The 26,831-nt window shown below is 42.4% G+C and overlaps 3 protein-coding genes across 7 annotated transcripts in view; 1 reads left to right on the top strand and 2 right to left on the bottom strand.

Moving 5' to 3' along the window:
* The first annotated feature begins 330 nt into the window (after positions 1-330).
* Positions 331-6,009, top strand: LOC110526280 (thymidine kinase 2, mitochondrial). 4 transcript variants are annotated; one of them, XM_021607101.3, is made up of 10 exons: positions 331-611; positions 1,117-1,154; positions 1,275-1,349; positions 1,432-1,485; positions 1,567-1,656; positions 1,811-1,884; positions 1,977-2,065; positions 2,159-2,238; positions 2,366-2,446; positions 3,712-6,009. In XM_021607101.3, exons 1-10 carry the CDS (start codon positions 437-439, stop codon positions 3,796-3,798), a joined length of 843 nt encoding a protein of 280 aa, XP_021462776.3. In that variant the 5' UTR covers positions 331-436; the 3' UTR covers positions 3,799-6,009. The 4 variants fall into 4 exon arrangements, with proteins under 4 accessions (XP_021462776.3, XP_090094569.1, XP_090094570.1 ...); XM_090238443.1 differs by having other exon boundaries at positions 360-611; positions 3,473-6,009; XM_090238444.1 differs by lacking the exon at positions 1,275-1,349 and having other exon boundaries at positions 360-611; positions 3,473-6,009.
* A 35-nt stretch (positions 6,010-6,044) lies between these two features.
* On the bottom strand, positions 6,045-8,968 carry LOC110526279 (uncharacterized). The gene is made up of 2 exons (XM_021607100.3): positions 8,309-8,968; positions 6,045-7,997 (listed from the first exon to the last, which is right to left on the bottom strand). Exons 1-2 carry the CDS (start codon positions 8,645-8,647, stop codon positions 6,633-6,635), a joined length of 1,704 nt encoding a protein of 567 aa, XP_021462775.3. The 5' UTR covers positions 8,648-8,968; the 3' UTR covers positions 6,045-6,632.
* Positions 8,969-10,048: 1,080 nt separating this feature from the next.
* Positions 10,049-26,831, bottom strand: part of LOC110526278 (protein BEAN1) — a 43,996-nt gene continuing 27,213 nt past the window's right edge. The window contains exons 5-6 of one of the 2 annotated variants that reach the window (XM_021607098.3): positions 26,017-26,158; positions 10,049-13,405 (exon numbers count right to left, since the gene is read on the bottom strand). In XM_021607098.3, coding sequence (XP_021462773.3) covers positions 13,006-13,405; positions 26,017-26,158 — 542 coding nt within the window. In that variant the 3' untranslated portion in view covers positions 10,049-13,005. The remainder of the gene's footprint in view (positions 13,406-26,016; positions 26,159-26,831) is intronic. The other variant, XM_021607099.3, reaches the window with a different exon arrangement.

Genomic DNA, 26,831 nt, shown 5'->3' with positions numbered 1-26,831 from the left:
ACGAGGGTTCTATGGTGTTAAATGCTGAGCTATAGCTGTAGTCAATTAACAGCATTATTACATAGGTATTCCTCTTGTCCAAATTAATCATGATCTGAAAATGTCAATCAATCTGCAAAGAATATTACAATTAGAAAATATTTGTTTGACTTTCTCATATAGGCCTATGCATTTTAATGATCCTCATCATTACTGTACTGATAATCTAGCATAAAAAAACGATGAACGAGGATCAGTTTCTATCTTTTTTTGCCCTCAATGGTGACGGTGGTTGGTGAAGGGAACGCAGGTCTCAGAACAAATAAAGCGCTCCAACCAAATAGAAAAAATAGAACAATCTCCATATCATGAACCAGGAAGAGGTTATTTGATACACGGAACTGGAATGCCACGTGACAGACAGTCGAGCCCTGTGTGTTTCAGATAATTATGCGAGATGTCGTTTAACTCTCTTTGTATGAACAATTTGTGGAGATCTGCTATACGACTATCTTCTAACGCTGCTGTCACGTCAACGCGATTAGTGGCTATTCGCTGCAAAAGATTTGGTGATAAGCGCGGTGAGCTCTGCCAGACGAGAGCCCACAGTAACAATACACAGCACGTCTCAAGTAGGTGCCCATTCATAAAGTATATTTATTCGCTGGCCTGAAACATTGTTTCAATACAGAGCGGTAGAATGATACACGTTGTAGACTAATGTTACAATGTTGCATCAGAACAACAGAATATAGTAACAACATAGGCCTACTCATTCTTTTACAACTTGAATAGCCTAGTTTACAATCTAATGTGACACATGTTGTTTAGAAACAATACACTTATATTCTGAGCTCACTTTAGCTACCACCAGTACATGCTGTAAATATATATTTTTAATGCAACATTTCTAAAAATGCAGATTAGACATGCCCATTCCTGTCGAACCATCCATGAGCAGTGCTATTATCTACCACTACTGTCAGTGAGGCTACATGCTCATCAATTTGTTCGAACCAAACCTGGTTGCATCACCTATATTAACATCCTTATCTGTTTTGCTTTACCATAGCTACTGACTGAAGGTGAAACCAAGAAGTCAGGTTATCTCACAATATTCTCTTATTTTCTCCCAAGGAAAGCTGGTGCGGAATGGGAAGGAGAAGAAGTTAGTGGTATGTACTGATACGTTGTCATTTTAAATCCATGAAAATCTTTGAAATTGATATTAAGACATTTGCTGCCTCTATACTTGAGGGAGAAGTCAACACATGTATCTTGTTCTTTTTCTTTAGGTCTTTATAGAGGGGAATATTGCTAGTGGGAAGACAACATGCCTAGAGTATTTCAGCAAAACCAGTAACATTGAGGTAAAATTTAGCAATCCTTAATTTTCCTTTTATCCTTGTGTGTGTGTAAAATGAAATCACAATTTTACTTTTGATTTCTCAGGTGCTGACTGAGCCAGTTTCCAAATGGAGGAATGTTCGAGGGCACAACCCCCTGGTACGTGACCATTATAAAGAAGATGGTTCATTTTGATAAATGACATATTGTATGCTGATGTTAGCTCCTCCCCTCCTGCAGGGGTTGATGTACCAGGACCCTACTCGATGGGGCATCACTCTACAGACCTATGTTCAGCTAACCATGCTGGACCGACACCTCTCAACAATGGTAGGTACTCTAAAACGTTGCACTGATATCCTACTGTTTCACTACTGTTGCATGTGTTCTATCAATAGTACAGATTTCTCTTTCACCAAGTACAAAGACGCGTATTTTACATTGCATAATTAACATGGTCTGTTTTGTGTTTGTTGATTTCCAGTCAGCCCCAGTGAGAATGATGGAAAGGTCCATCTACAGTGCCAAGTACATCTTTGTGGAAAATCTTTTCAGAAGGTAATGCACATGGTATATTTCACACCACTTTATAGCTGGTTTTCATTTGTATCCAATCTAGTTCATTTTATGTACTATTTTGCTCTCTGCAGTGGGAAGATGCCCGAGGTGGACTTTGCTGTTCTTAGTGAGTGGTTTGAGTGGATCACACAGAACATTGCCATTCCTGTGGATCTTATTGGTAAGCTGTGTTGAAACACAAGCTTTCTACTTTATTCTTACAATGTTGGGTCATTGGTAGAACCTTGTTCACTTAGTTCCTCCTCTGTTTCAGTTTACCTCCAGTCGTCTCCACAGACCTGCCATGAGAGGCTGAAAGAGCGATGCAGGGAGGAGGAGAAGATCATTCCTTTGGTGAGGATAGAAGAATGACAAACGCTCAATGCTGTTCTTGGTCTCACTTCCGAGGAGTTGTAAGACTCGTCTCTTGCCCTAATCTCTCATCCTACTATCCTTCTCGCTTTTTATTTCATTTTGAAAGGAATATTTAGAGGCAATCCATCAGCTGTATGAAGACTGGCTGATAAAGAAGACGTCCTTCAATGTTCCTGCTCCAGTCCTTGTGAGTGATCAATCATTTTCATACGTGCGTTTGGGTGACAATGGTCAATTAATGAACATTGTTTATACGTTCTAGTGTCTCCTGTGATAAGCACCAGAGTATTGGTCATCGGTGTTAAGGAATCCTTGTTTTTCATTGTTGGGAAATAGTCAGTTGTTGAATAGAAAGGCAGGTATGCAGGTAAGTGATTGTTAAACAGCTCTGTTTTTGTTCACATTACTATAATCTGTAAAGGCAGTTTCACAACATTTAATGAGTATATACACTGAGCATACAAAACACCTGATGTGACAGACTGTAACATGTACGCTGGGAGTCGGGAAGCAAGTTCAGGGAGTGACTTTTAATAATAAATAACACAAGGAACAAGCGAGGGAGCTCTGCCGAGCCGGCCGAGGCATCCCCGGTTGCTGCACCCGGACCCAACATCACCTACACTCACAAAACAAAAAAAAACTCCCTGATGCTCCCCTTTGGTGAGGCGTTATTTTGTAACGTGTACGCTGGTAGTCGGGAAGCAAGTTCAAGGAGTCACTTTTTAAATAATAAATAACACATGGAACGAAACACGAGTAGCGTACAGACATGAAACAACAACGCCTAGGGAAAGAACCAAAGGGAGTGATATATATGTATATATATATATATATATATTAGGGAAGGTAATCAGGCAGGTGATTGAGTCTGATGAGGCGCGTAACGATGGTGACAAGTGTGCTTAATAATGAGCAGCCTGACCACCTTGAGCGCCGGAGAAGGAGTATACGTGACACAGACTGACCAGGTGAAAGTTATGATCTCTTATTGATGTAACTTGTTAAATCCACTTCAGTGTAGATGAAGGAGAGGAGACGGGTACAGAAGGATTTTTAAGCCTTGAGAATTGAGACATGGATTGTGTATGGGTGCCATTCAGAGGGCAAGACAAAACATTGAAGTGCCTTTGAACGGGGTATGGTAGTAGGTGCAAGGTGCACCGGTTTGTGTCAAGAACTGCAATGCTGCTGTGTTTTTCACGCTCAACAGTTTCCCGTGTGTATCAAGAATGGTCCACCACCCAAAGAACATCCAGCCAACTTGACACAATTGTGGGAAGCATTGGAGTCAACATTGGCCGGCATCCCTGTGGAATGCTTTCAACACCTTGAAGAGTCCATGTGTTGACAAATTGAGGCTGTTCTGAGGGCAAAGGGGGAGGGGTGCAACTCAATATTAGGAAGGTGTTCATAATGTTTGGAATACTAAGTGTATTTCAATATTTTCAGGTAATTCCAGCAGACGATGACTTGCAGAAGATGCTCCACCAGTACGAGGAGAACAGAGAGAAGATTTTAGCAGGGAGCAATGTGTGAGTGAAGTACTCAGTATTCAGACCTTTTGACTTTTTCCACATTTTGTTAGGTTGCAGCCTTATTCTAAAATTGATTTAATTGTCCCCCCCTCCCCCGTCAATCTACTCACAATACCCCATAATGACAAAGCAAAAACAGGTTTTTAAAAATGTTTTCAAATGTATAAAAAATAAAACTATCGCATTTTACATAAGTATTCAGAACCTTTACTCAGTACTTTGTTGAAGCACCTTAGGCAGCGATTACAGCCTTAAGTATTCTTGGGTATGACGCTCCAAGCTTTGCACACCTGTATTTGGAGAGTTCATCCCATTCTTCTCTGCAGATCCTCTCAAGCTCTGTTATGTTGGATGGGGAGCGTTGCTGCACAGCTATTTTCAGGTCTCTCTAGAGATGTTGGATCAGGTTAAAGTCCGGGCTCTAGCTGGGCCACTCAAGGACATTCAAAGACTTGTCCCAAAGCCACTCCTGCATTGTCTTGGCCGTGTGCTTAGGGTCGTTGTCCTGTTGGAAGGGGAACCTTCGACCCAGTCTGAGGTCCTGAGTGCTCTGGAGCAGGTTTTCATCAAGGATCTCTCTGTTCTTTGCTTTGTTAATTTTTCCCTCAAACCTGACTTGTCTCCCAGTTCCTGCCGCTAAATAACATCCCATAGCATGATGCTGCCACCGCCGTGCTTCACCGTAGGGATGGTGCCATGTTTCTTCCAGAAGTGACGCTTTGTATTCATGCCAAAGAATTCAATATTGGTTTCATCAGACCAGAGTCTTGTTTCTCATGGTCTGAGAGTCTTTAGTTGCCTTTTGGCAAACTCCAGGCGTGCTGTCATGTGCCTTTTTACTGAGGAGTGGCTTCTGTCTGGCCACTCTACCATAAAGGCCTGATTGGTGGAGTGCTGCAGAGATAGTTGTCCTTCTGGAATGTTCTCCCATCTCCACAGAAGAACTCGAGAGCTCTGTCAGAGCGAGGATTAGGTTCTTGGTCACCTCCCTGACCAAGACCCTTCTCCCCCGATTGCTCAGTTTGGCTGGGCGGCCAGCTCTAGGAAGAGTATTGGTGGTTCCAAACTTCTTCCATTTACGAATGATGGAGTCCACTGTGTTCTTGGGGACCTTTCAATGCTGCATAAATGTTTTGGTACCCCTCGACACAATCCTGTCTCGGCGCTCTACGGACAATTCCTTTGTCCTCATGCCTTGGTTTTTGCTCTGACATGCACTGTCAACTGTGGGACCTTTTATATAGGCAGGAGTGTGCCTTTCCAAATCTTGTCCAATCAATTGAATTTACCACAGGTGGACTCCAATTAAGTTGTAGAAACATCTCAAGTATGATCATTGGAAACAGGATGCACCTGAGCTCAATTTCGAGTCTCATAGCAAAAGGTCTGAATACTTATGTAAATAAGGGTTTTGTTATTTTGTATACATTTGCAAACATTTCTTAACCTGTTTTTTTTCGCTTTGTCATTATGGGGTATTGTGTGAAGGTTGCTGAGGATTTGTATTTATTTAATCCATTTTAGAATAAGGCTGTAACGTAACAAAATGTGGAAAAAGTCAAAGGGTATGAATACTTTCCGAAGGCACTGTATAGATGCTGCACCAACAATGGCAGTAGATATGTTTCTTGTGTGTAAAGCAGGTTATTATAGTCCAAGAGAGAACACCAGAACCAGCTAGTGGAGTTTCTTGTCCACTGTTACACACTGTCTTAGAACAACTCTCTGACCGGTACATTTTCAGACTGCAAGTATTCCATACTGTATATTTACTGCTACAAGTCGCTTTCCAACATATGTTACATATGCACTTGGTCATTTTTGTTTGTTTCACTGACCATGATGGATTCTCTCTATACGGGAACATGATGCATTGTTGGTTTCGTAATGTTGATCACGTGGTGACAGCCCTACAATAATACCTACATTTTACAACTGCTGGGACATAGCGGTACCACCTCTGTAATACAAAGCATATATTTTAAGGGGCTGATGACTAACATAGCTATGTGTTTTGTTCTTATTTTATTTACTGCTAATATATAGAGGAGCATGTTGTCAGGCTGGAATTGCACTTAGTTGTAAACCAGTTATCGGGTTTAAATATTGTACTTTTTTCGCTGAGTTCGTTTTAATAAATGCCTAAAAATGATTTTTGTACAATAACATGTTAATTTATGCACTATTGCTGAATAAAGTTAGTGTAACTGTCTTTTGTATGATCCACTTGAACTTCTGAAGACCATGAAAGTTTTTCACATTTTTATGAGTTAAAAAAGGTCATAACATTCTGAATACAATTGGACTAACATTTTCATAAACATTACAAAGCATTCAGTAGTCTCAATGACAATGAGCAAGGAAAGTAAGTGCAGGATTGGCATAGAATACATTTCAGTAAGGCACTGTCACTGTAAGAGGACACAGTGGAAACATTACCTCCACCTCATAAATTAGGTCAAGCATAATTAACATTGTATTAAAAGTCTATCACCTGAGAAACAGTACAAAGCAAATGCCAGAAAATACAGAAGACGCATTAAATTCAACGAGGTCATTCTTGTCACCTTCATACATTGAATCCACAGGAGGTTGGTTGCACCTTAACTGGAAGATGACGGGCTTGTGGTAATGGCTGGAGCAGAAAGATTGGAATGGTATCGAAACATGGATTGATGCCATTCCATTTACTCAATTCCAGACATTTATGAGCCATTCTCCCCTCAGCAGCCTCCACTGATTGAATCGCCCCAGACCAAAACAACTTAGTGGCAAGTGATGTTTCAGACCTGTCAATCAATTTCCCTCTGTGTTCTGATCATGACCTTACTTCCTCTAAGGCTCGTCCACCATGACATAGGTTTGAAGCAGCTCGTCCTCTGTGGTTTGAGGGATGGGGCCCTCCATGTCCTGGTGCTGAGGGCCTGTGGAGGGCTGGTGGTCAGCAGCAGTAGGGTCAAACACTGAGGGGTCCAGGTGGCTGGTTGGGACATAGATGGAGTGAGGTGGCTCTTTGATGGTGTCCCTACTAAGAATGTGTTTGTGGGGACCGTCTGCTACTTCACAGGTGCTACAGCCTGGGATGTTACAAACCGGCACCAGAGAGGGATGGCACATTAGGGGCTGGCTCTGGTCCCCTGCAGAATCCTGTTGAGGGGACCCATCATGGTCATTGCAACTGGCATGTGGTGGTGCTGTCTCTTCTACTGGGTATTTCAGGTTCTCCTTCACCTTGTTGTCCTCCATCTTGTGCTCATGGACATGCAGTTGGCCAATCCTCTCAGCCAGCTTGGTCAGCTCATCTGCATCATCGGCCTCCTGACCCTCTTTGGTCACTTCTACCTGTGGAGGAGTTGGTCCGTGGAGCGTGGCAGTAGTCTTGTAGGCCTTATCTTCTGGAGGCTGGAGTTTTGGGACTGCTTCTGTGAGATGGGGTTTTGGTGCTGCTGTGGTGTGAATGGAGATGGACTGGGGACCACTTACATCACTGCTAGCTAAATTGGCTGCACTGCCACCTTCATCGGGTGCGTTCTCTTTGATAAGTCGCCTTCGCGATACAGGAGGTCCACCCAGTAGCTTACTGAATATTGGCTTCTGCCTTATGGCAAGGTCTGGGTAATTCTGCTGAATCTCCAGGATAGACCTGTCATCGTTCAAGAATGCCCTGGGTGGTCTGATTCCTGGAGAGTGTGTCGTCTCAATGGACTGAACCTCCAGGTTGAGGGGTATCTGTCCATCATCCTGTTGCCTGCCTGGTGTGCTAGCGGTGACAGAGTTCTCCTCGGTTAAGTCTCCCTCATCTGTCTCCACTGGTCCTGGGTCTACCAGGGAACAACCATTTGATAGACCCTTATCCTCGTTCTCCTCTTCTTTCTGCATTTGTAAGGGCTCTGTTTCAGACTCCTTTGCTGTCTCCTCGGCAGCCCTCTGGGTGTGAGGTAGTCGTGCAGCTCTCCTCTGTAGAATCTCCAGACACTCATGCTGTGACCGCTGACCCATGAGCTCCAACAGGTACTCACACTCTGTTCGCGCCAGGAAAAGCTCAAAACCCATTTTCATGGCTGTTTCAGGGTCTGCATTGTTTGTGAGTCGGTACTCTGTGTCAGTTTCCAGATGATATCCTATCGTTTCAAGGATACTTTTCGTGGCACTCTTTGTCAGGACTGGCTGGATGCAGTAGACAAAGGGGCCAGTGAAAGTCTGAGTGGGAAATAAGTGTTAATTATCACAGAATTTCACAAGCCTGGCAAATAATATAGCCTCATACAGTTTACTTTCACTTCCTGACATGCGACAGCTGCACCTTTGAATATGTGGCTTGTGATTAGAGATGGCATTTCAATGTAAAATCATAGTCATATTATCCCTCTAATTACTTCTTACTCTGATAATAATTTGTGCATGTGCATTAGGCTAGCCTAAGTCTAGACATCTCTGCACCCCATTTTCTTGCGCAAGACAAAATAAGCCTAATTGTCGAAATATGAATACCATACTATTTATATTTTTACCTTGACAATCTTGATTTCCTTCTTCCACGGGTAAAGAAACAGATTTACACAGAACATCTCCAACACCTCTGTGGCTTTAATGAGCGCGCTGAAGAATGTTCGACAATCTTTAAAGCCTTGTTTTACGCATTCGGATGCAGTAAAGTAGAAGTCAAAATGAGAAAATCTTTCTCCAGGGTCTGTTTCTAACAGCAAAAATCGTCTAGCTTCCACGGTAACCTGTTTCTCTTGGCATAGTTTCAGGTTACCCTTACTCCAAATCTGATCATAGTAATTTAGGTAATCGTCGAAAGCCTCTTTACGTGCTATAGGCGTTTGGTCACCGTCACCACCCTGCATATTTGTTGTTGTTGTTGAAAAAGACTGTTTAGTTAGGCTACACGCTTCTTATCTGATTTAGAAATAACATAGGAACAAGGAAGTATGACGAGTGAAAGAGGCAGCACACTATTGATCTGAAAGGCTAGTCAAATAGGTAAAAAAAAATGACAATATGCGGAAGCATGACTGTTTCGCTACAGTTACGGTGACATTAGATTTGCCCATGTATCAATTAAGTTTCTTCTTCAGTATCGGTTTTGTGCTGCATAGTACGACTGACATCTAGAGGATAAAATATAACATCCGTTTTAGACTGAAGACATGCGTCTTCCAACAGATGGTGCTACAGGAAAGAAAAATATAATATTCTAGTCATGCCACAAACCTGAGATGATGCTGAAAAGGCTGTATCAGTTCTTCTCTGTAATGCTAATGAATCAACTTCCAGTGTATCTCTCTCCATCGGGTTGTTTTTCTGTGTTTCTACAGGTGATAGATGTTACATGTCCTACCAAAAACAAAAAGATAAAGAATGATGATAAACCCTCAAATAATGAATGCATCTCCTCCCTACCTTGGAGCCTGATTTAGAGAATATTTCAGTTGAATAGTGATAATGTTAAAACTATTTTGCAATGGCATGGTGATTGTTCAGGCATTTAGATGATTGGGTACCTTGGAGGCATCGTTGTAAGACACACCAATGAGGTTCTATCACAGATGATGTCTGCCTGACCAATGGTAACCTCCCTCACCTCTAACTCACTACAGAGACCAGAGCTGCTCCAGAGAGCTCTCTTCTGCTTTGTCAGTCTCGCCAGGAAGGAAAACACAGTTTAAATGATTCCCCTCCTAAGTCAATAAGATCCGGGTGAGTGCAGTATTCACAAAGCCCCATAATGGGACGCTGTGGACTTATTATCTCGAGTGCAGTGGCACTAGATGAAATTAGCTTTCTGCTGGCACGCCCTAATAAGAGCCTTGCACTGGGCAACGAGGGTAATTAGGAGCAGAGCAACCGCACAGACCATCTGCTCAGTCAGATTTACATTAGCTAGCTAGCCCACCACCCAAACACAACAGTCAGAGCAGATCAGAGGGGAACGAATGGCTGTCAACAGACAGGATGTCACAACATATTCCCATGCATTATACATAGCAGGATTCCATTTGGAAAAAACGTTTAGGGAAACATTTTGCCAATGTAGATAATTGCGCTACACTGTTTCTGCACTTTTGGATGCCATACAAACACTCATCCCCAGCTCCCTCCTCTATCATGCCTATGTTTATTAATAGTCATGCTCCTCCTCCTATTTATATTACAGCTACTCCTAGGTGTAACCTACACGTAAAACAGGAAGGCGATTTCAATGCCCAGAGTCGCAAAACCAGAACGAACAGTCACACCGACTCAAATCATAGAGGTCAAATTTATTTACTTTCCCCAATATAAGAAATGAATAAAAGCTCTAATACAAAACATGGATTTACGTCGATGACTGTGATTATAGGAAACAAGAATCTTTGTCACACAGGACAGTTGTGCACAACAGTGGGACTTATAGGGAAACTATACATTGGAAGTGTACATGTACAGTATTACACATTATTTCACATTTATGTTGAACATGTACTTATTGTGCTACCAAAAGGAAGTAAACAACAAAGACAAAACAGCATGTAAGACCAGAGTGAACCGCATTGCAGTTTTACCTCAACAGGTATTGGACTAGGTCTTCCAACACAGTTACAGAGCATTTCTACTGACTTGTAAAGGCAGGTAAAGTTGCATTTCTAGATACCTCTGTGTGTGTCACAATGCACACAATCTAATACGTTGTGCTATTCACTGCATTGCACTTTTAGATTTCAGTTGGTGAAACACAAGCCCATCATTATTATTGTATAGCATCGCTAGATTTGCAGTAGCTACATAATAATAAGCACAAATGCTCATTGTCAAGTTATTAACACATCATTTTTAGCCCAAACATTGCTTTATTTATAGGGCTTGACATGACAATTCTGACCACAAATAGACTATGTATTAACAAGTGCCGAGAACAGCATTTGGTTTTAAAAGCCATTTAACAAACTCTCTCAAAGTCAAATCCATTAGATGATGATTGGCGCAAGAATGTAACGCAAGAAAAATAACCTGTTGATCTTTAATCTTTAGACATTTTTGTCTAGTGCGAAGCATCTGTGCTGTAGTACATCTACATTCTGGTGAATCTCACAACAACTATTTAATAGTAGTCTTTCCACAGTTATACACATTATTGTTAAAGCTATTCTAAATAAATACTCATCTCTTTATAACTTTTATCCACAATGCCAGCAATGCAATCATGCGACTAAGTCATATATAAAATATTCTTTAAGGGTTCATCAGTGAGGATTTCACTTCACAATAAGGGATTTGGTAAGATAAATGAGGGAGACTATGAGAAAGAGTTGGCTCGAACAGAGATACCAACTGACAAATACGGTTGTATACACAAAATATGGACATTATGCCACATTTTCCGCTGTGTGCTTTTTCTGGGGTTTCAATGATGAACATAGACGTATCTGAATAACAACAAAGTACCACAAGCCTTGAAAAATAGCAAGCTATTTGGAAAAGGAAAGCTCTTGATTTGTTAATCAGTTGCAAGTTATTGTGGCTACAATGTTAAGCAGTCTAACAGTCTTAGACGTAGTGCTTGGCAGGCACAGCCATTTTTATACCATTTATACATGGATGACAGACATGTAAAAAACATTTCAACTGAAGAGAGTTTATCTGTACAATGAATACTCACAACCAAAAACAACATATTGAATAATAATTTGGAAGCCTTAAAAATATTCCAGCATATTGAAAAATACAATGTGTTTAGGCTGGATAATATTTTGAAAAAACAAATGGATTATTTATTATAATATCGAAGATGTCAGTACTAAAGTATAGTAAATCCCTCATCACAGTAAACTGTGTGCAAATATAATTTTTCCTTCCCACCAATTGTCAAATACCATTGTATCTCTGCTACAAGCTATATTGTACTTTGATGTTAGCTGGCGAATGGGTCACGTTCATAGTAATTTCACTTGTGAACACCCAAAAAAGCTCTCCACAAAAAGAGGAGGAGTGAGAGAGAGAAGAGGAATGTGTGGCAGTGCACGTTCGGAGACTGAAACAGAGCAGTTGGGATCTAAATGGACCTCAGCCCCCAGAGGGGAAACCTAATTATGGAGAATAGACAGTATTTCCAGCTCATATAAACGTGTTTATATCCAGAAACCATATAAAACCGTATACCACAAAAATAATTTATTTAAAAAATACCACTCTTGGAAAAAAGGGTTCCAAAAGGTTTCTTTGGCTGTCCCCATAGGCAAATCCTTCTTGGTTCTAGGTAGAACCCTTTTGGGTTCCAGGTAGAACCCTCTGTGGAAAAGGTCCGACATGGAACCAAAAGTGTTCTACCTGGAACCAAAAAGGGTTATTCAAATGGTTCTCCTATGGGGACAGCCAAAAAAAAACGTTTAGGTTCTAGATAGCACCTTTTTTTCTAAGAGTGTATAACACTGGGGTATATTTATCAGTTGAAATTACTGGACATTTTACAGACTGTGGGAGTCCTAAAGTCAGCTAAATATAAATCAAATATTATTTTCATATAGAAAATATTAATAAAACCATATGGATATGTGATGGAATGTGAAATTAGTCAATCTTTCTATTGTGTTTTTTTATCAAGAGCAATTCCATTACAACATAACAAAATCCAACAGTACATACAGAATATCTATGTGAAACCACTTCAGGTTACCTCTAGTGTTTTTTGTGCTAAAAACAGACTTTGATAATGCTTCCTAAATGCTTGAATGCCTCCTAACCTGAGACCAATTTACAGTATGAAGTGAATTCCCTCTGGACAGAAAGACAATTACTCCCCCAGCCCCAGTTTACCAGTAGTAGCCCTGTGATTTCATGGCAGTGCCCCAGTAGTAAAGGGAGATAGAGTGAGGAGTGGTGCGGGTAACATCTTAGAGTTTGGGGACACAGCTTATCCAAGAGGAAGAAGGAGAGGAAGGCGCAGACTGAGTTTAGGTTCAACCCAAACTTTCAGCTTCGGTCCAGAAAGTAATTCTCTTTTGATACTGCCTGTCATGCACAAAGGGACACTGGAAGAAGCTGAAGAGAGTTAGGCTGGGAGGTGTGTGTGTGTGTGTTTGTGTGTGTGTGTGTGTGTGTGTGTGTGTGTGTGTGTGTGTGTGTGTGTGTGTGTGTGTGTGTGTGTGTGTGTGTGTGTGTGTGTGTGTGTGTGTGTGTGTGTTGCTGTCTGCACAAAGAGCATTGGAGAGGACTAGCCCAGTCAGCTCTACAGGATCCTGTGTGCGACAGCCCGGGCTCTCTGGGGACTATGGCTGTCTTCTGATGGGTGTTTGAGCAGGTCCATGGGCATCAGAGGGATGGGCTGGTTCTGCCTGCTCACCACCACCTCATACGGGGGCGCTTCCTCCAGGGGGAACGCTGACAGGGAGATGGAGGATATTGGCTGCTGCCTGAGCTCGTGCAGTCCGATTGGGTAGTGGGAGGTGGCGGCGCTGCTGGCGGACACCCAAGAGGCTCCAGCTCCAGCAGACGGCTCCTCCATCTCCAGGCTGGTGTAGGTGGCCTGCTGGTGGCACCGCTGACAGGGGTCCGTGAGGGAATACGGAGGGGGGTCGTCTGTGGGGACGTATATCTGTGTCGCACCTGGTCCGACACATTCATCATAGCTGGAATAAAGAAGAGTATATCAGGTAAATAGGTATAACATTTTAAAAGAGGATATCTCCAGCCTTCAAACAATGGTAGGCCAAGTGTTCATTTAGCCTATGCTGATGGACCTGGATTCTATGTTTGTAGTTAGCAACATGAACACAAATGAAATGTTTAGCATAAGAAGACTAAACATAATATAAATCTGAATGGTGAAACAGGCCTGTTAGAGGAGACTCTTGTCATCTACTGTGAGCTCTTTTCCTGTGTGGCGGCTGCTAGTCTTGGTTTGGTGCTTTCCATGGCAGAGCCTGCCAATGGACAATTGTTTCAGCTCTCACATAACCCACAATCCCACAGTGCACTGGAAGTCTGTCTAGCACATACAACCACCCTACTAGAGCTGCTGGGCTTTATAGAGGCCCTGTAACACAAAGAGAATAACAACACATCCGCCACGCTGATCCTCAACACGGGGGCCCCTCAGGTGTGCGTGCTCAGTCCCTTCCTGTACTCATTGTTCACTCATGACTGCATGGCCAGGCAGGACTCCAACAGCATCATCAAGTTTGCAGATGACACATCAGTGATATGCCTGATCATCAACAATGATGAGACAGCCTTTTGGGAGGTCAGAGACCTGGCCCTGTGATACCTGGACAGCAACCTCTCCCTCAATGTGATCAAGACAAATGTGATGATTGTGGACTACAGGAAAATTCTCATTGACGGGGCTGCAGAGGAGCAGGTTGAGAGCTTCAAGTTCCTTGGTGTCCACATCACCAACAAACTATCATGGTCCAAACACTAAGACAGTCGTGAAGAGGCGACGACAAAGTCTTTCCCCCCTCAGTAGACTGAAAAGATTTGGCATGGGTCCTCAGATCCTCAAAAGATTCTATAGCTGCACCATCGAGAGCATACTGACTGGTTGCATCACTGCCTGGTATGGCAAATGCTCAGCCTCCGACTGCAAGCCACTACAGAGGGTAGTGCGTACGGCCCAGTACATCACTGGGGCCAAGCTTCCTGCCATCCAGTACCTCTATGGCAGGCGGTGTCAGAGGAAGGCCCTGAAAATTGTCAAAGACTCCAGACACCCTAGTGATGGACTGTTCTCTCTGCTACCGCACGGCAAGTGGTACCGGAGCGCCAAGTCTAGGTCCAAATGGCTTCTTAGCTGCTTCTACCCCTAAGCAATAAGACTCCGAACAGCTAATCAAAGGGCTACCCAGACCCCTCTTTTACGCTGCTGCTACTCTCTGTTTATTATCTATGCATAGTCACCTTAACTCTACCTAGGTGTACATTTTACCTCAATTACCTCGACCCCACAGGTGCTCCCGCACATTGACTGTGTACCAGTGCCCCCTGTATATGGCCTCGCTATTGTTATTTTACTGCTGCTTGTTTAATTCTTTGTTACTTTTATTTTATATTTTCTATTCATCTATTTTTTACTCAACACTTTTTTCCCCCTTAACTTCTTAAAGCATTGTTGGTTAAGGGCTTGTAAGTAAGCATTTCACAGTAAGGTCTACAACGGTTGTATTTGGCGCATGTGACAAGTAACATTTGATTTGATTTGATAAGCGGAGAGAGAAAGAGAGAAAGAGGCGAACATGTTGTCAGTCAGGCCGACTGGCTTGGATAACATTATGTGAGATACGTTTGCCACAGCCCATCATCATATGTGTAAACCAACCGCTAAGTCGCTCTCTACCACCCCGACACGGACCCCAGGGGATATCTGGGAATAGAGAAAATACAGCGGGATAATTCAATCTGTGGAATTGTAAACAGTATCACCCTCTCAGAGAGCGGGTGTGGAGGAAGCAAGGCAAATGGCACTGTGGCTGTGGATTACTTAAGCCTGTCACCTCCGGGTTGGGCAGGGTGATACACAGAGATTTAATGATGAGAGAAGGTATTGGGAGCCGGAGTAAGTGAGATCTTTATTAATGATAGACTGGATGAGAGTTCTACTTCCTCTACACAGGGCTTCCAGTAAAAAGTTTAGCTCAGCTGAACAGTAGGAACATTCCCAATTGACCTCAAATCAGTCCAGCTATAAAGTGTATTAGATATACACTGAGTGTACAAAACATTAGGAATAACAGCTCTTTCCATGACCGACATAGACTGACCATAGACTGACCAGGTGACCTGCGGGCTCTCCTTCACTGTAGCCAACGTGAGTAAAACATTCATACAGTCAGGTATCTGCTCCTCATAGAGACATACAGTCAGGTATCTGCTCCTCATAGAAACCCATACAGAGTCAGGTAGCGGGTCCTCTCCTCTGCTGGTGCTCTGTGCTCAGTGGGACAGTAAAAGGTGCTGTCCAGGAACCTCAGTAATGACTGCTTGATTTCAAATGAGTCGCGGAGCTGACTAACTCCCTGGCCACTGCTCCCTCCACCCTCCATCACTGTGCTGCAGAGTGCTGCCTGTCTGCCTGCGTGCAGAGCTATTTTAGACTCTGGCCGCGCTCCGGCTCATTCAGACAGGCTTAATGTCCCCAGAACACAGCAGGACAGAAACATTTGACATGATCCGGGGTTACAGACAAAAACAGGACTTGCCATTAGCCGGTGCTGTAGTACAAAAATGGTTCATAAGGCCATTTTCTATGCAAGACTACAGTGGGCCATTAATTTGCCATATAGCAGTACACATCCAGAGTGAAACCTGACGGACAACATTGACTTTATTCTAAAACTTTTCACCTTTTTTTCCTATTCTACTTGGATCGAGACATTGAAAGAGACTGGCTAACGATTTTGAGTAAAAAGGTGAGAGTGATTTTAGATACTTTGTAAGAAAAAAAAGGTGAGAGCATTTGAGATACTTTGTAACTGTGTAACCAAAGCAACAACAAAACATCCTCCTCCTGGTTCTGCATGTGTAACATGCTCTGTTATGTAATGACTGCATAACACAACAACATTAAAGCAGTGGGCACAGAAACGCCAACTTACTATTGAGAGGTGAAGACACAAATGGCAGTCGGTGGTGATGCATACAGTATCTCTCAATGACTTTATTATCTCAAGTACTTTCTTCTAAGAGTTGAAGAGGAGGATGATGCCCTACTTCTTATTAGTAAATATTGCATTATCTTATTAGTTCAAATTCTCTCTGGTAACTTTATGTTATTGAGTAGATTGTATTCCATACTCTTATGCATCATTGGGTACAGCTGTGCAGATAGCTGGGCAGTATCAGAACAAACTGACCAGGGACTACTTGGAGTATCCTGATGTTGTGGGTAGAGAAGGATTTGTTTTGCTAGTAATCACTGTCGAGCACTGGGGCCCTTCAAAAGCACTAAATCAGGAGTTCCCCAACATTTTGGGGCCGCGACACCACCATGTGAAAAAAAGTGATGGAATCAACAGCTAATGTTTACCTTTGTAATTAGGACTATGACAGTCTATTACAAATCAGTATGACACTATTTATGACAGTATTTCAATCTGAAGGAAGTATGGTTTGAAGTGACATCAAAAACCTATTGAGAAGTTCAGAAGATCATCAGGCAATAATCTTCTGTGTAGAAAATAACATAATCATTGATAATGTTTTTTCCACCCCTGTCTGATTTAGTGCCTGGTCTTGTCCACTCTGTCCTATTGAGACCAGCATAGCTTGTGGGCATCGTAGAGGTGATGGGGTGGGGTCATAATATTTTGTAGTTTAAACCGTTCTAAAGATAGAACGACATTTGTAGGAAGAAAACAGAAACCGCTCTGTTTATTACAACCACATATAACGGCTACCGGAGGTTATTTACTTAACCGTGGTTCTATGAACCAAGCGCTTCCCCCCCCCCCCCCCAGTTAATCTCGCAACCCCATTTTCAAATCAGGTGACCCCACATGAGGCTGCGACCCCTAGTTTGGGAAACGCTGCACTAAATACTGTACATAATACCCACATACCTCTTAACTTTTCTAACCCATATTGTTAGTCAGCTCTAGTCAGAAGGAATGTAAAGTTATCAGCTGTTGCCCTGGATACTTTCAGCTGGGTTTTTTCCTACTCGTTTTTATGAATAAATGATGATCATGCTGATCCAGGAAAGAGGGTGAGAGTCTCAGCTTGCATAAGTGTGTGTATGTGTGTGTTTGTTTACGTGTGTCTGATATTCATCACACAGCTCAGCAATGTTATTAATCCCTTCAGGGTGCAATAAACTACCAGCACCACATAAACATTGAAAATAGGGCTTTTTCGCTCTAAATAAACACGCTGATACAGACGTTTGTCGAGAGTCACTCCAGAAATTCTTTGCCAGGTATGGTAGTGCTGTGGACACCTGAGGGCCTAGCTGTTTTCATGCCAGGGTTTCATGAGTGTTACACCAAGCTGAGAATCCCCTCTCTGATTCGGGTGAGAATACTTTGCACGTTGCAGTCACCCCCCTTATGGGAACTATAAGTCCCCTAGGATGCTAACACAAGGTGTTGCATCCTAAAAATAATTAATGATTAGCTAGCAAAATCAGATTTAACACTGCTACAGCTTAGCCCTTAGATTGTTTAGATTGTTTAGATTGTCTAATCAATCCTGCCTGCAGTCTACTGCTGTTTTCAATCATCTACATGCTGTATGGGGTGGTAGGTAGTCTAGCGGTTATGAGCATTGGCCCAGTAATCGAAAGGTTACTGGTTTGAATCCCTGAGCTGACTAGGTGAAAATCTGTTGATGTGCCCTTCAGCAAGGCACTTAATCCTAATTGCTCCTTTAAGTCGCTCTGCTAAATTAGGTAAAGGTATGTTTGCATACACATTCATTTCCCTGAGCACAGTTGTATAATTGAGCATAATTTGTCATAGGATGAAACTACAGTATGGAGAACCATGGGACTTCTCCAGAAACACCTGTGGCGCATATGACACAGAATGTGTTACATTCCAACGCCTAGAGAGGCGTTCACAACTATGATACATGAATGCAGGTGCGTTAGGCTGTCAAAAAGTTGGATGTAAAGGGCTATATACATCTTTATAGGTATACAATGTACTCCAAAGCCCAAGGAGAGGTGTGGGTCACTAGAGGAGGACCTCTGGCTTCCGGCCTATAGCTCTAGAGAGATGACAGCACTGACTGGAGCATATGGCCCAGGCTGTCCACTGCACTGCAGGGCTGGCACAGGGAGCTCACTCTTTCAGCTCCCTGGCTCTGTCAGAGGCCCATGCCTGTAGAGCTATGTACAAGAGCAACAGTGTGTGGTTATGAATGTGCTGTGCATACCTTATTGTGCATATACCTGTAGATGTTAGTGTGAGTTTTTGCATGTGTGTGAATGCATGCGTGTGTGTTTAAATTAGAATACACTCAGTGTACAAAACATTAAGTACACCTGCTCTTTCCATGACATAGACTGACCAGGTGAAAGCTATGATCCCTCATTGATGTCACTTGTTAAATCCACTTCAATCAGTGTAGATGAAGGGGAGGAGACAGGTTAAATAAGGATTTTTAAGCCTTGAGACAATTGAGACATGGATTGTGTATGTGTGCCATTCAGAGGGTGAATGGGCCAGACAAAATATTTAAGAACCTTTCAACGGGGTATGGTAGTAGGTGCACCGGTTTGTGCCAAGAACTTCAACGCTGCTGTTTTCACCCCCAACAGTTTCCCATGTGAATCAAGAATGGTCCATCATCCAAAGGACATCCAGCCAACTTGACACAACTGTGGGAAGCATTAGAGTCAACATCCGCCAGCATCCCTGTGGAACACTTTCGACACCTTGTAGAGTCTATGCTCTGACGAATTGAAGCTGTGTTCTTAATGTTTTATACACTCAGTGTATACAGTACTAGTCCAAAGTTTGGACACACCTACTCATTCAAGGGGTTTTCTTTATTTCTACATTGTAGAATAATAGTGAAGACATCAAAACGATGAATGGAATCATGTAGTAACCAAAAAAGGGATTTATATTGGAGATTCTTCAAAGTAGCCACCCTTTGCCTTGATGACAGCTTTGCACACTCTTGGCATTCTCTCAACCAGCTTCACCTGGAATGCTTTTCCAACAGTCTTGAAGGGGTTCCCACATATGCTGAGCACTTGTTGGCTGCTTTTCCTTCACTCTGCCGTCCAACTCATCCCAAACCATCTCAATTGGGTTGAGGTCAGGTGATTGTGGAGGCCAGGTCATCTGATGCAGCACTCCATCACTCTCCTTCTTGGTCAAATAGCCCTTACACAGCCTGGATGTTTGTTTTTGGTTATTGTCCTGTTGAAAAAGCCATGCTGGTTAAGTATGCCTTGAATACTAAATAAATCACTAACAGTGTCACCAGCAAAGCACCCAGAAACATCACACCTCCTCCTCCATGCTTCATCATCCGCTCACCTACTCTGCGTCTCACAAAGACTGCGGTTGGAACCTAAAATCTCATATTTGGACTCATCAGACCCAAAGGACATATTTCCACCGGTCTTATGTCCATTGCTCGTATTTCTTGGCCCAAGCAAGTCTCTTCTTATTATTGGGGTCCTTTAGCAGTGATTTCTTTGCAGCAATTTGACCATGAAGGACTGAGTTCTTTAAATTTTCTGTATTGACTGACCTTCATGTCTTACAGTAATGATGGATTGTATTTCTCTTTGCTTATTTTAGCTGTTCTTGCCATAATATGGACTCGGTCTTTTACCAAATAGGGCTATCTTCTGTATACCAACCCAACACAACTGATTGGCTCAAATATATTAAGATGGAAAGACATTCCACAAATTAACTTTTAACAAGGCTCACCTGTTAATTGAAATGCATTCCAGGTGACTACCTCAGGAAGCTGATTGAGAGATGCCAAGAGTGCCAAGAGTGTGCAAAGCTGTCATCAAGGCAAAGGGTGGCTACTTTGAAGAATCTCAAATATAAAATATATTTTGATTTGTTTCACACTTTTTTGGTTACTACTTGATTCCATGTGTTATTTAATTGTTTTTTTGTTTTTTTCTACAATATAGAAAATAGTAAAAATAAAGAAAAACCCTGGAATGAGTAGGTGTGTCCAAACCTTTGACTGTTACTGTATGTAAATAATATAACAGTGTGGTGTGCGTGTGTATTTGTGCTGGGATGTGCCCAGTTCTCTCTCTGCGGAAGCAAGTTCCTTCACAGGCTCCACAGGTGAGCTGCTGATCTAGGTGGTGTAAGCTCTGTAGTTTCCCTCAGCCATCTGTGGCAATGGCAGCACTGCCCAGCATCACATGCCTTTCCCTTCATCCATCCACTCCACCCCGCTGCCCCCTGACTATGCACACAATGTACACTACAAAACACACTCTCTCTTTTATCCTCTCCAATGCACTGGTTCCTCAGCCAACATATTTAGATATTTCTATTTTGCACTGGATATTCTTCATGATCTAAATCTACCTCAATCTTTGACACATCTTAGCCTAAATTCAGGCATAAGAAAACATTCCTGTGGTGTGGTTGATGTTTCCCACGTTAATTGGAACAGCAATGAAGAAGACGTAGTTTGAGAAGACGTAGTTTGAGAAGACGTAGTTTGAGAAGACGTAGTTTGAGAAGACGTAGTTTGGGAGTGATAAAAGCACATTTGGCCTCAGACAGGAATCATGCCTCTGTTAATATGAGGAGTGATTTCCCTCCCTCCCTCCACAGCATAGCAGAGATGGATGGAGGCTATGAGAGGCAGAGGTATTGACAGAGTGGCTTGTTCAGCACCAACAATCAAGACCACCACCTTCACCACTAAACCCACCTGACAGTGGAGCCTAACATCCAAACCAATAATAACACAAGCTCTCTAAAGGCTTGAAAGCACTACTTGACAATTTGCCAATAAGAAGCTAGTAATCCTGTCTGGTCTTATCATCAAATACGTCGTGTTAGCATAGGACTTCCTTAGATGTATCTGTGACACTGCAAAGTTCAACACCGTTTTTGACATCATCATTAGCATATCTGTCTCATTAAAGGACAAGCTATCAACAACAAGGTGTTGGCATATAGCGCAGAACAAAGACTTGTGTTTTTCATGTGAAGAGACACGATTGGCTAAACCTCCTCTTCCACTTCCTCTCACTCGTGCCCACTCAATCTCTCTCTTGTAAGCCTTGTTTATACCTGGCGCTAACATGCATCCTGTGTCCTGATCTTGTCCACATTCTGACTGTGCCCACATTTTCAGATATACATCTACACATGGTATTTAAATGTCTCTTATTCATCCACTGTGTCCAAATTCTGACCAGATTTCTTGGTCCCTCCCTGTATGCAAATTATTTGACAGATGTTATTTAAAAAAAAATATATGTATTTATTGATTTTAAGACACATTGATATCATCAGTCAATGTTGCCACCTGACTGATGATTTTAGAAGGCAGGATAATGGTGATTTAAATGATTTCACTGTCCAGATCCGTCTACACTAAGATATCGAGACACAATGTGTGCCTGACTATCTCCGGAGTTGTTCAGGAAGACCTGATCACAATCCGTCTTTTAATCTTCTACACCTGTCTAAAAATGTGGGCACAATCAGAATGTGGACAAGATCAGAACAAAAGACGAATGTTAGAACCAGTTATAAATGGGGCTTTAGCCTACATTTACATACTGTATGTAACCTACAGGTTTATCTGATGGAAAAGGCCAGTGAATAAATTAGGCAGGACATTACTATCTATACAGAAATTGAGCAGATTGATATAACGCCAAACTGACTTACACACTATTCAGTGACATTAATAGCCCTGTCTATGGCATGTTATATTCCATATTTTTCATAATTTGTTGTTGAACAGGAAAGGGCCTGATGTTTCAGATGGCTCCTCTGGAGGGAGAGGTAATTTCACCCTCTTTAGAGGCCCCTTACAGGGCCGTACACAGGGGCCGCCACACTAATGGAACTGTCATATAAATGCAAATAACATTGTGACTCTGTGAAACAAACCTTGAAGGGCAAGCAGGCAGAATTGAGCCGGATAAACAAACCACGCACGCACGCTCGCACGCACGCACGCACGCACACACACACACACACACACACACACACCTGAGTCCTGGGTGGCAGGTAGCCTAGCATTTAGGAGTGTTGGGCCAGTAGCCGACAAGGTAAAAAATCTATCTATGTGTCCTTGAGCAAGGCACTTAACCCTAATTGTTTCAGGGTCAAAAATTGAAGCTGAAATTGGGATTCTATTTTAGGAATAAGGCCTGTTTTTCTTTTGAAGCCAGAAGGAGGCTAGTATCAGCTACATTTATGCCTTTACAACAACAACAAATGTATTTCCAATTCACATGTGTGAAATAGGACAAAAGAAAGCACCCCCCTAATTATCTTATCTCATCTTTATACCTGAGGGAGGGGAGGGAAAGGTGGGTGGCTTCAAACCAAACCCACAGAGTAGTCTGTCCATCTACAATAGTTACAGAACGGTTGCATTTCCTCTCAGGTTTGTTTTCTATCTTCATTCTGAAATACATGGGGTCATTCCAAGATAGTGAAATCATCAGGAGCCGTTTAGGATGTAATCACAGCCCAGTAGTCAGTAAGCAGGTGTAGTGTCAGCCAGGGATCAGAGTGGAGATGATGTGGTGGAGGCTGGCAGGATGTCTAGACCTGCAGATTGAGCCTGTGTAGGTTTAGAGGACTGCCAGGATTAAGCCTCCTCCTCCTTCTATGTAATCCAACCACAGTGAGGAAAGAGTGCGTTAACTAGACTAGTTATCTAGCACACTGAACCTAAACAGGGAATAAAGAACTGCTTCGTAGCCTACCCTCTCTCTGTGAGGAAACAACCTTTTGTTTATTTTATTTGGTATTTTATCTTTATTTTATCAGGGAGTCATACTGAGACCAAGGTCTCTTTTACAAATGAACCCTGAATTACAGAAATGACAGAAAATACACACATTAAAATATAAATCCAAAATGCAAGTAGAAAGAAAAACACATTCATCAATAAGAAGGTCCTCAATCAGCTTTCTGAATTGCCCTAGAGGCACCAAAACATCAAATTTAAGAACATTTGGTAGATTGTTCTACCTATAAGGTGCAAGAAAACTAAAAGCTGATTTATCTAACTCAATAGAGACCAAAGGAATTTCCAGAGTTAGCCATCCCTGAGACCTGGTGTCTTAAAGTTTAGTAATCATGTTAGGTACAGTGGGAGATTTTGTAAAAGGGCTTTATATATGAAAACATAGCAATGTATCAACCTACGGGACATCAAAGAGCCAACCAACTTTCTGGCTAGAGAATGCAGTGATGAGTACTAAAACTGTACATGGTTGCAAAGGGCATCAGTGTCTTAACAGCATGATTTGCCAAGGCAGGATACTCTGAGCGCAGCCCAATCCAGAAATCTGTCAGTGGCTTCTGATTAAATTCAATTTTCACAGAACCGCTTGTTGCAATTTCGATGAGACTTTCTTGTTCAGATATCGGTAAGTGGACTGGAGGCAGGGCATGAAAAGGATAACGAATCCAGTTGTTTGTGTCATCCATTTCGGGAAAGTACCAGCGTAATTGCGCAACCAACTCACTGAGGTGCTTCGCTATATCACATTTGACATTGTCCGTAAGCTTGAGCTCACATGCACAAAAAAAATCATACAATGATGGAAAGACCTGTGTGTTGTCCTTGTTAATACAGATAGAGAAGAGCTCCAACTTCTTAATCCTAGCCTCAATTTTGTCCCGCACATTGAATATAGTTAAAAAAGCCCATCTTTATTCTCAGTTTCTTAACTAAGTCATCAATATACTTTTAAAAGACAGCTTTTCATCTATTAAAATGCCCAGATATTTGTAAGCTGGGACACGATCAACACTTGACACCATCCAAAGTACATATGTTTAAATCATCAGAATTGTTTTTATGCACCCTAGAGAACAACATTTACTTAGTTTTACCTGCATTCAATACTCATTTCATAAAGTTATTGTAAAACAATGAAGGTAGACTGTAGTTCAGATAGAGCCTGGTCAACCGTGGGGCAATAGCATACACAACAGTATCATTGGCATACAAGTGCAAGTAAAAAAAATTTACAGACAAGTCAATATTATTAATGTAAACAGAAAAAGTACAGGACCCAGAATTCATCCCTGCGGGACACCTTGCGTATGTCCAGAAAACCTGATTTAACACCATCAGTACCCCCGACACATTGAGTTCTATCTGTCAAGTAATATTTAAACCAACTGTCAAGACTGGTTCTCAGGTTGAGCTTGCTTCCATTTGGTTACACTAACCTAAGGCGATCCTCTCCTCTCATCGAGAGAGGTAGTGAGAAACAGTGTTTATTGTGCCATGTATTACAATCAATGTATTCTAGACTCTCATTTCTTTAACCTTCTTTTATCAGCTGGCATCATCACAAGTGTCTTTTGAAAGGATGGCAGACCAAACTGCAAGCGAGAGGAATACGGCTGAATTATTAAAGACGCCAATTAGCTGGGCTGTCATTTAGATCAAACACACCGGGTGTCTTTCACCGCAAAGCAGTGGCATTTACCAGCAGCACCAGAAGCTTGTTCAGGGAGCGAAGCAGGCTGTGCGCCGGGCAGTGAGTTTAGAGTTGAGGCGGAGCACCCAGCCATGAAAGAGTTGAGCTGTGCAACAGTGCTCTAATGAATGACTTGACACAACAGCATGGTTCAATTCAACCTCAGAGAGGTTACCGAGGCCTGACCTAACTCATCAAGCATGCAGGAGAACTGAATTGTAAGGCTGGTGTGTAAATGGAGTCTTCTTTTCCCTCTTTCTCTTCCTCTCTTTCTCATATCTCTCCTACTCTTTCTGTCTTTCTTACTGTAGGTCTTCAAAGACCACACTAGAAGGGTAGAGGACAGCCATCTTGGCAAATTGAAACTAAAAAGGCTTTCAAAAGCATGTTCAAGCACAATCCCTAGTCCCCACAACTGTTTGCTGCTGATAAGGTGAGCATGGCTTACAGCAGTTATGATATATACATTATCATTTAGCAGACGCTTTTATCCAAAGTGACTGAGTCATGTGAGCATACATTTTACATACGGATGGTCCCAGGAATTGAACCCACTATCCTGGCATTGCAAGCACTGTGCTCTACTAATTGAGCTAGGGAACCACAGTTATCGCATGGAAACTGGAATGCAAATGAAATACATATTTTATATATTCCAAAACCTTTTACATTTCAATCATATAACCATAAGAGTGCACTAGGTACAGAAAGCCCATCATAGCAACTATGGCTCTCCACTATGGTGGATGATAATGTGATCTTCAGATTGATTAGAGAGCTCTTAACAACTTCTCACATCTACTCCTTACTACAGCTCTCCATTCCTCAGCCCATCCCTCCATTCCGTTACCTTGTCCCTTCACAATGGTCCTGCTTCATTATCATAGTCAGATCCTAACACACACACACACACACGCACCCTGGGGATCACCCAGAGGTAACCCTCCATAGTGGTGATTATGATCATTACTCATCCATCATTTTTCACAACATATAAAGATAACAGCAAATACACCATCAAAATAATTCCCTTTATCTAGCCATAATGGTGACCAAAGGAATGAATAGGATCGTAATGCCATTTGGGTGGTAATACAGTAGAGTTAAATGACTTACTGAGGCGGGGAGTCTGGATACATCACATTGACTTGTGATAGAGTCTCCACGTAGGAGTCAAAGTCAAACGCTGGAGGGAACTCCTCGACACACGTCGACCTCAGCTCCCCGATGGAGCCGCCGTACGAAAAGCCATCCGGAGCTGTGGAGAGGCAGGGCAGTCTAATACAACACTAACGAACACAATAGCTTTTTTTTCTCAGTGAACTATAGCAGAGTCAGGATTGTAAATATGCTCTGTGCTCAGTTCAACTGAATTATATATCTCATGGTTTAGGGATCCTACATTGAACTGAATAAGCAGATCTACAGTAAATATAATTTTTTTTGCAGTCTATCTGCACTGTTATTACACTGGAGCAGTCGGAATCTGTTATGAAACATAAGGCTAAGGGCATGTGGCTCCTTGAAGATAGAGGGGCTGTGATTGAAGCCAGTGTGATATAATCTGGGTATATCAGCCTTTGGCCAGGCAGAGGGAGAATGGGGCGGCGTCCTAACACAAAGGATGCTCTTTGAGCTTTTTGTCCCGTCTCTGTGTGGACTGACAATGGGACCCAGTCCATTGGGCCAAGTGGCCTTCCATAGACATGGCTTTGGCTGTGTGTGTGTGTGCGATTCAGTTTGGTGCAATATTTTGTTATTTTCCCATTCCGTTATCAACCCCACAGGCAGAGTGTGGTCCCTTTAGATGAGGTTTCAGGAGAAGAGCACTGGTTGGTTTAAATGCCAGCTCTGGAGAATGCCAAATGTGGCATATTAATGCCATGAGGGTGAAATGTGTTCATTGGAAGACTGAACTGGATATCTTCTAC

Source organism: Oncorhynchus mykiss, chromosome 6, assembly GCF_057628025.1.
Source record: "Oncorhynchus mykiss isolate SJ-2025 chromosome 6, ASM5762802v1, whole genome shotgun sequence".
Lineage (NCBI taxonomy): Eukaryota > Metazoa > Chordata > Actinopteri > Salmoniformes > Salmonidae > Oncorhynchus > Oncorhynchus mykiss.
The sequence above is the reverse complement of the archived record's forward strand: the minus strand, read 5'-3'. Positions and strand labels throughout refer to the sequence as shown.

Excerpts from the sequence above, each read along its gene's own strand:
- LOC110526280 (XM_090238443.1), top strand. The coding sequence starts at position 437 with ATGTCGTTTAACTCTCTTTGTATGAACAATTTGTGGAGATCTGCTATA. Across the intron at positions 612-1,116 it reads CAATACACAGCACGTCTCAA|GAAAGCTGGTGCGGAATGGG; the intron begins GTAGGTGCCCAT and ends TTTTCTCCCAAG. Across the intron at positions 2,239-2,365 it reads AGGAGAAGATCATTCCTTTG|GAATATTTAGAGGCAATCCA; the intron begins GTGAGGATAGAA and ends TCATTTTGAAAG.
- LOC110526279 (XM_021607100.3), bottom strand. The coding sequence starts at position 8,647 with ATGCAGGGTGGTGACGGTGACCAAACGCCTATAGCACGTAAAGAGGCT. Across the intron at positions 7,998-8,308 it reads AGGAAATCAAGATTGTCAAG|ACTTTCACTGGCCCCTTTGT; the intron begins GTAAAAATATAA and ends TTTCCCACTCAG.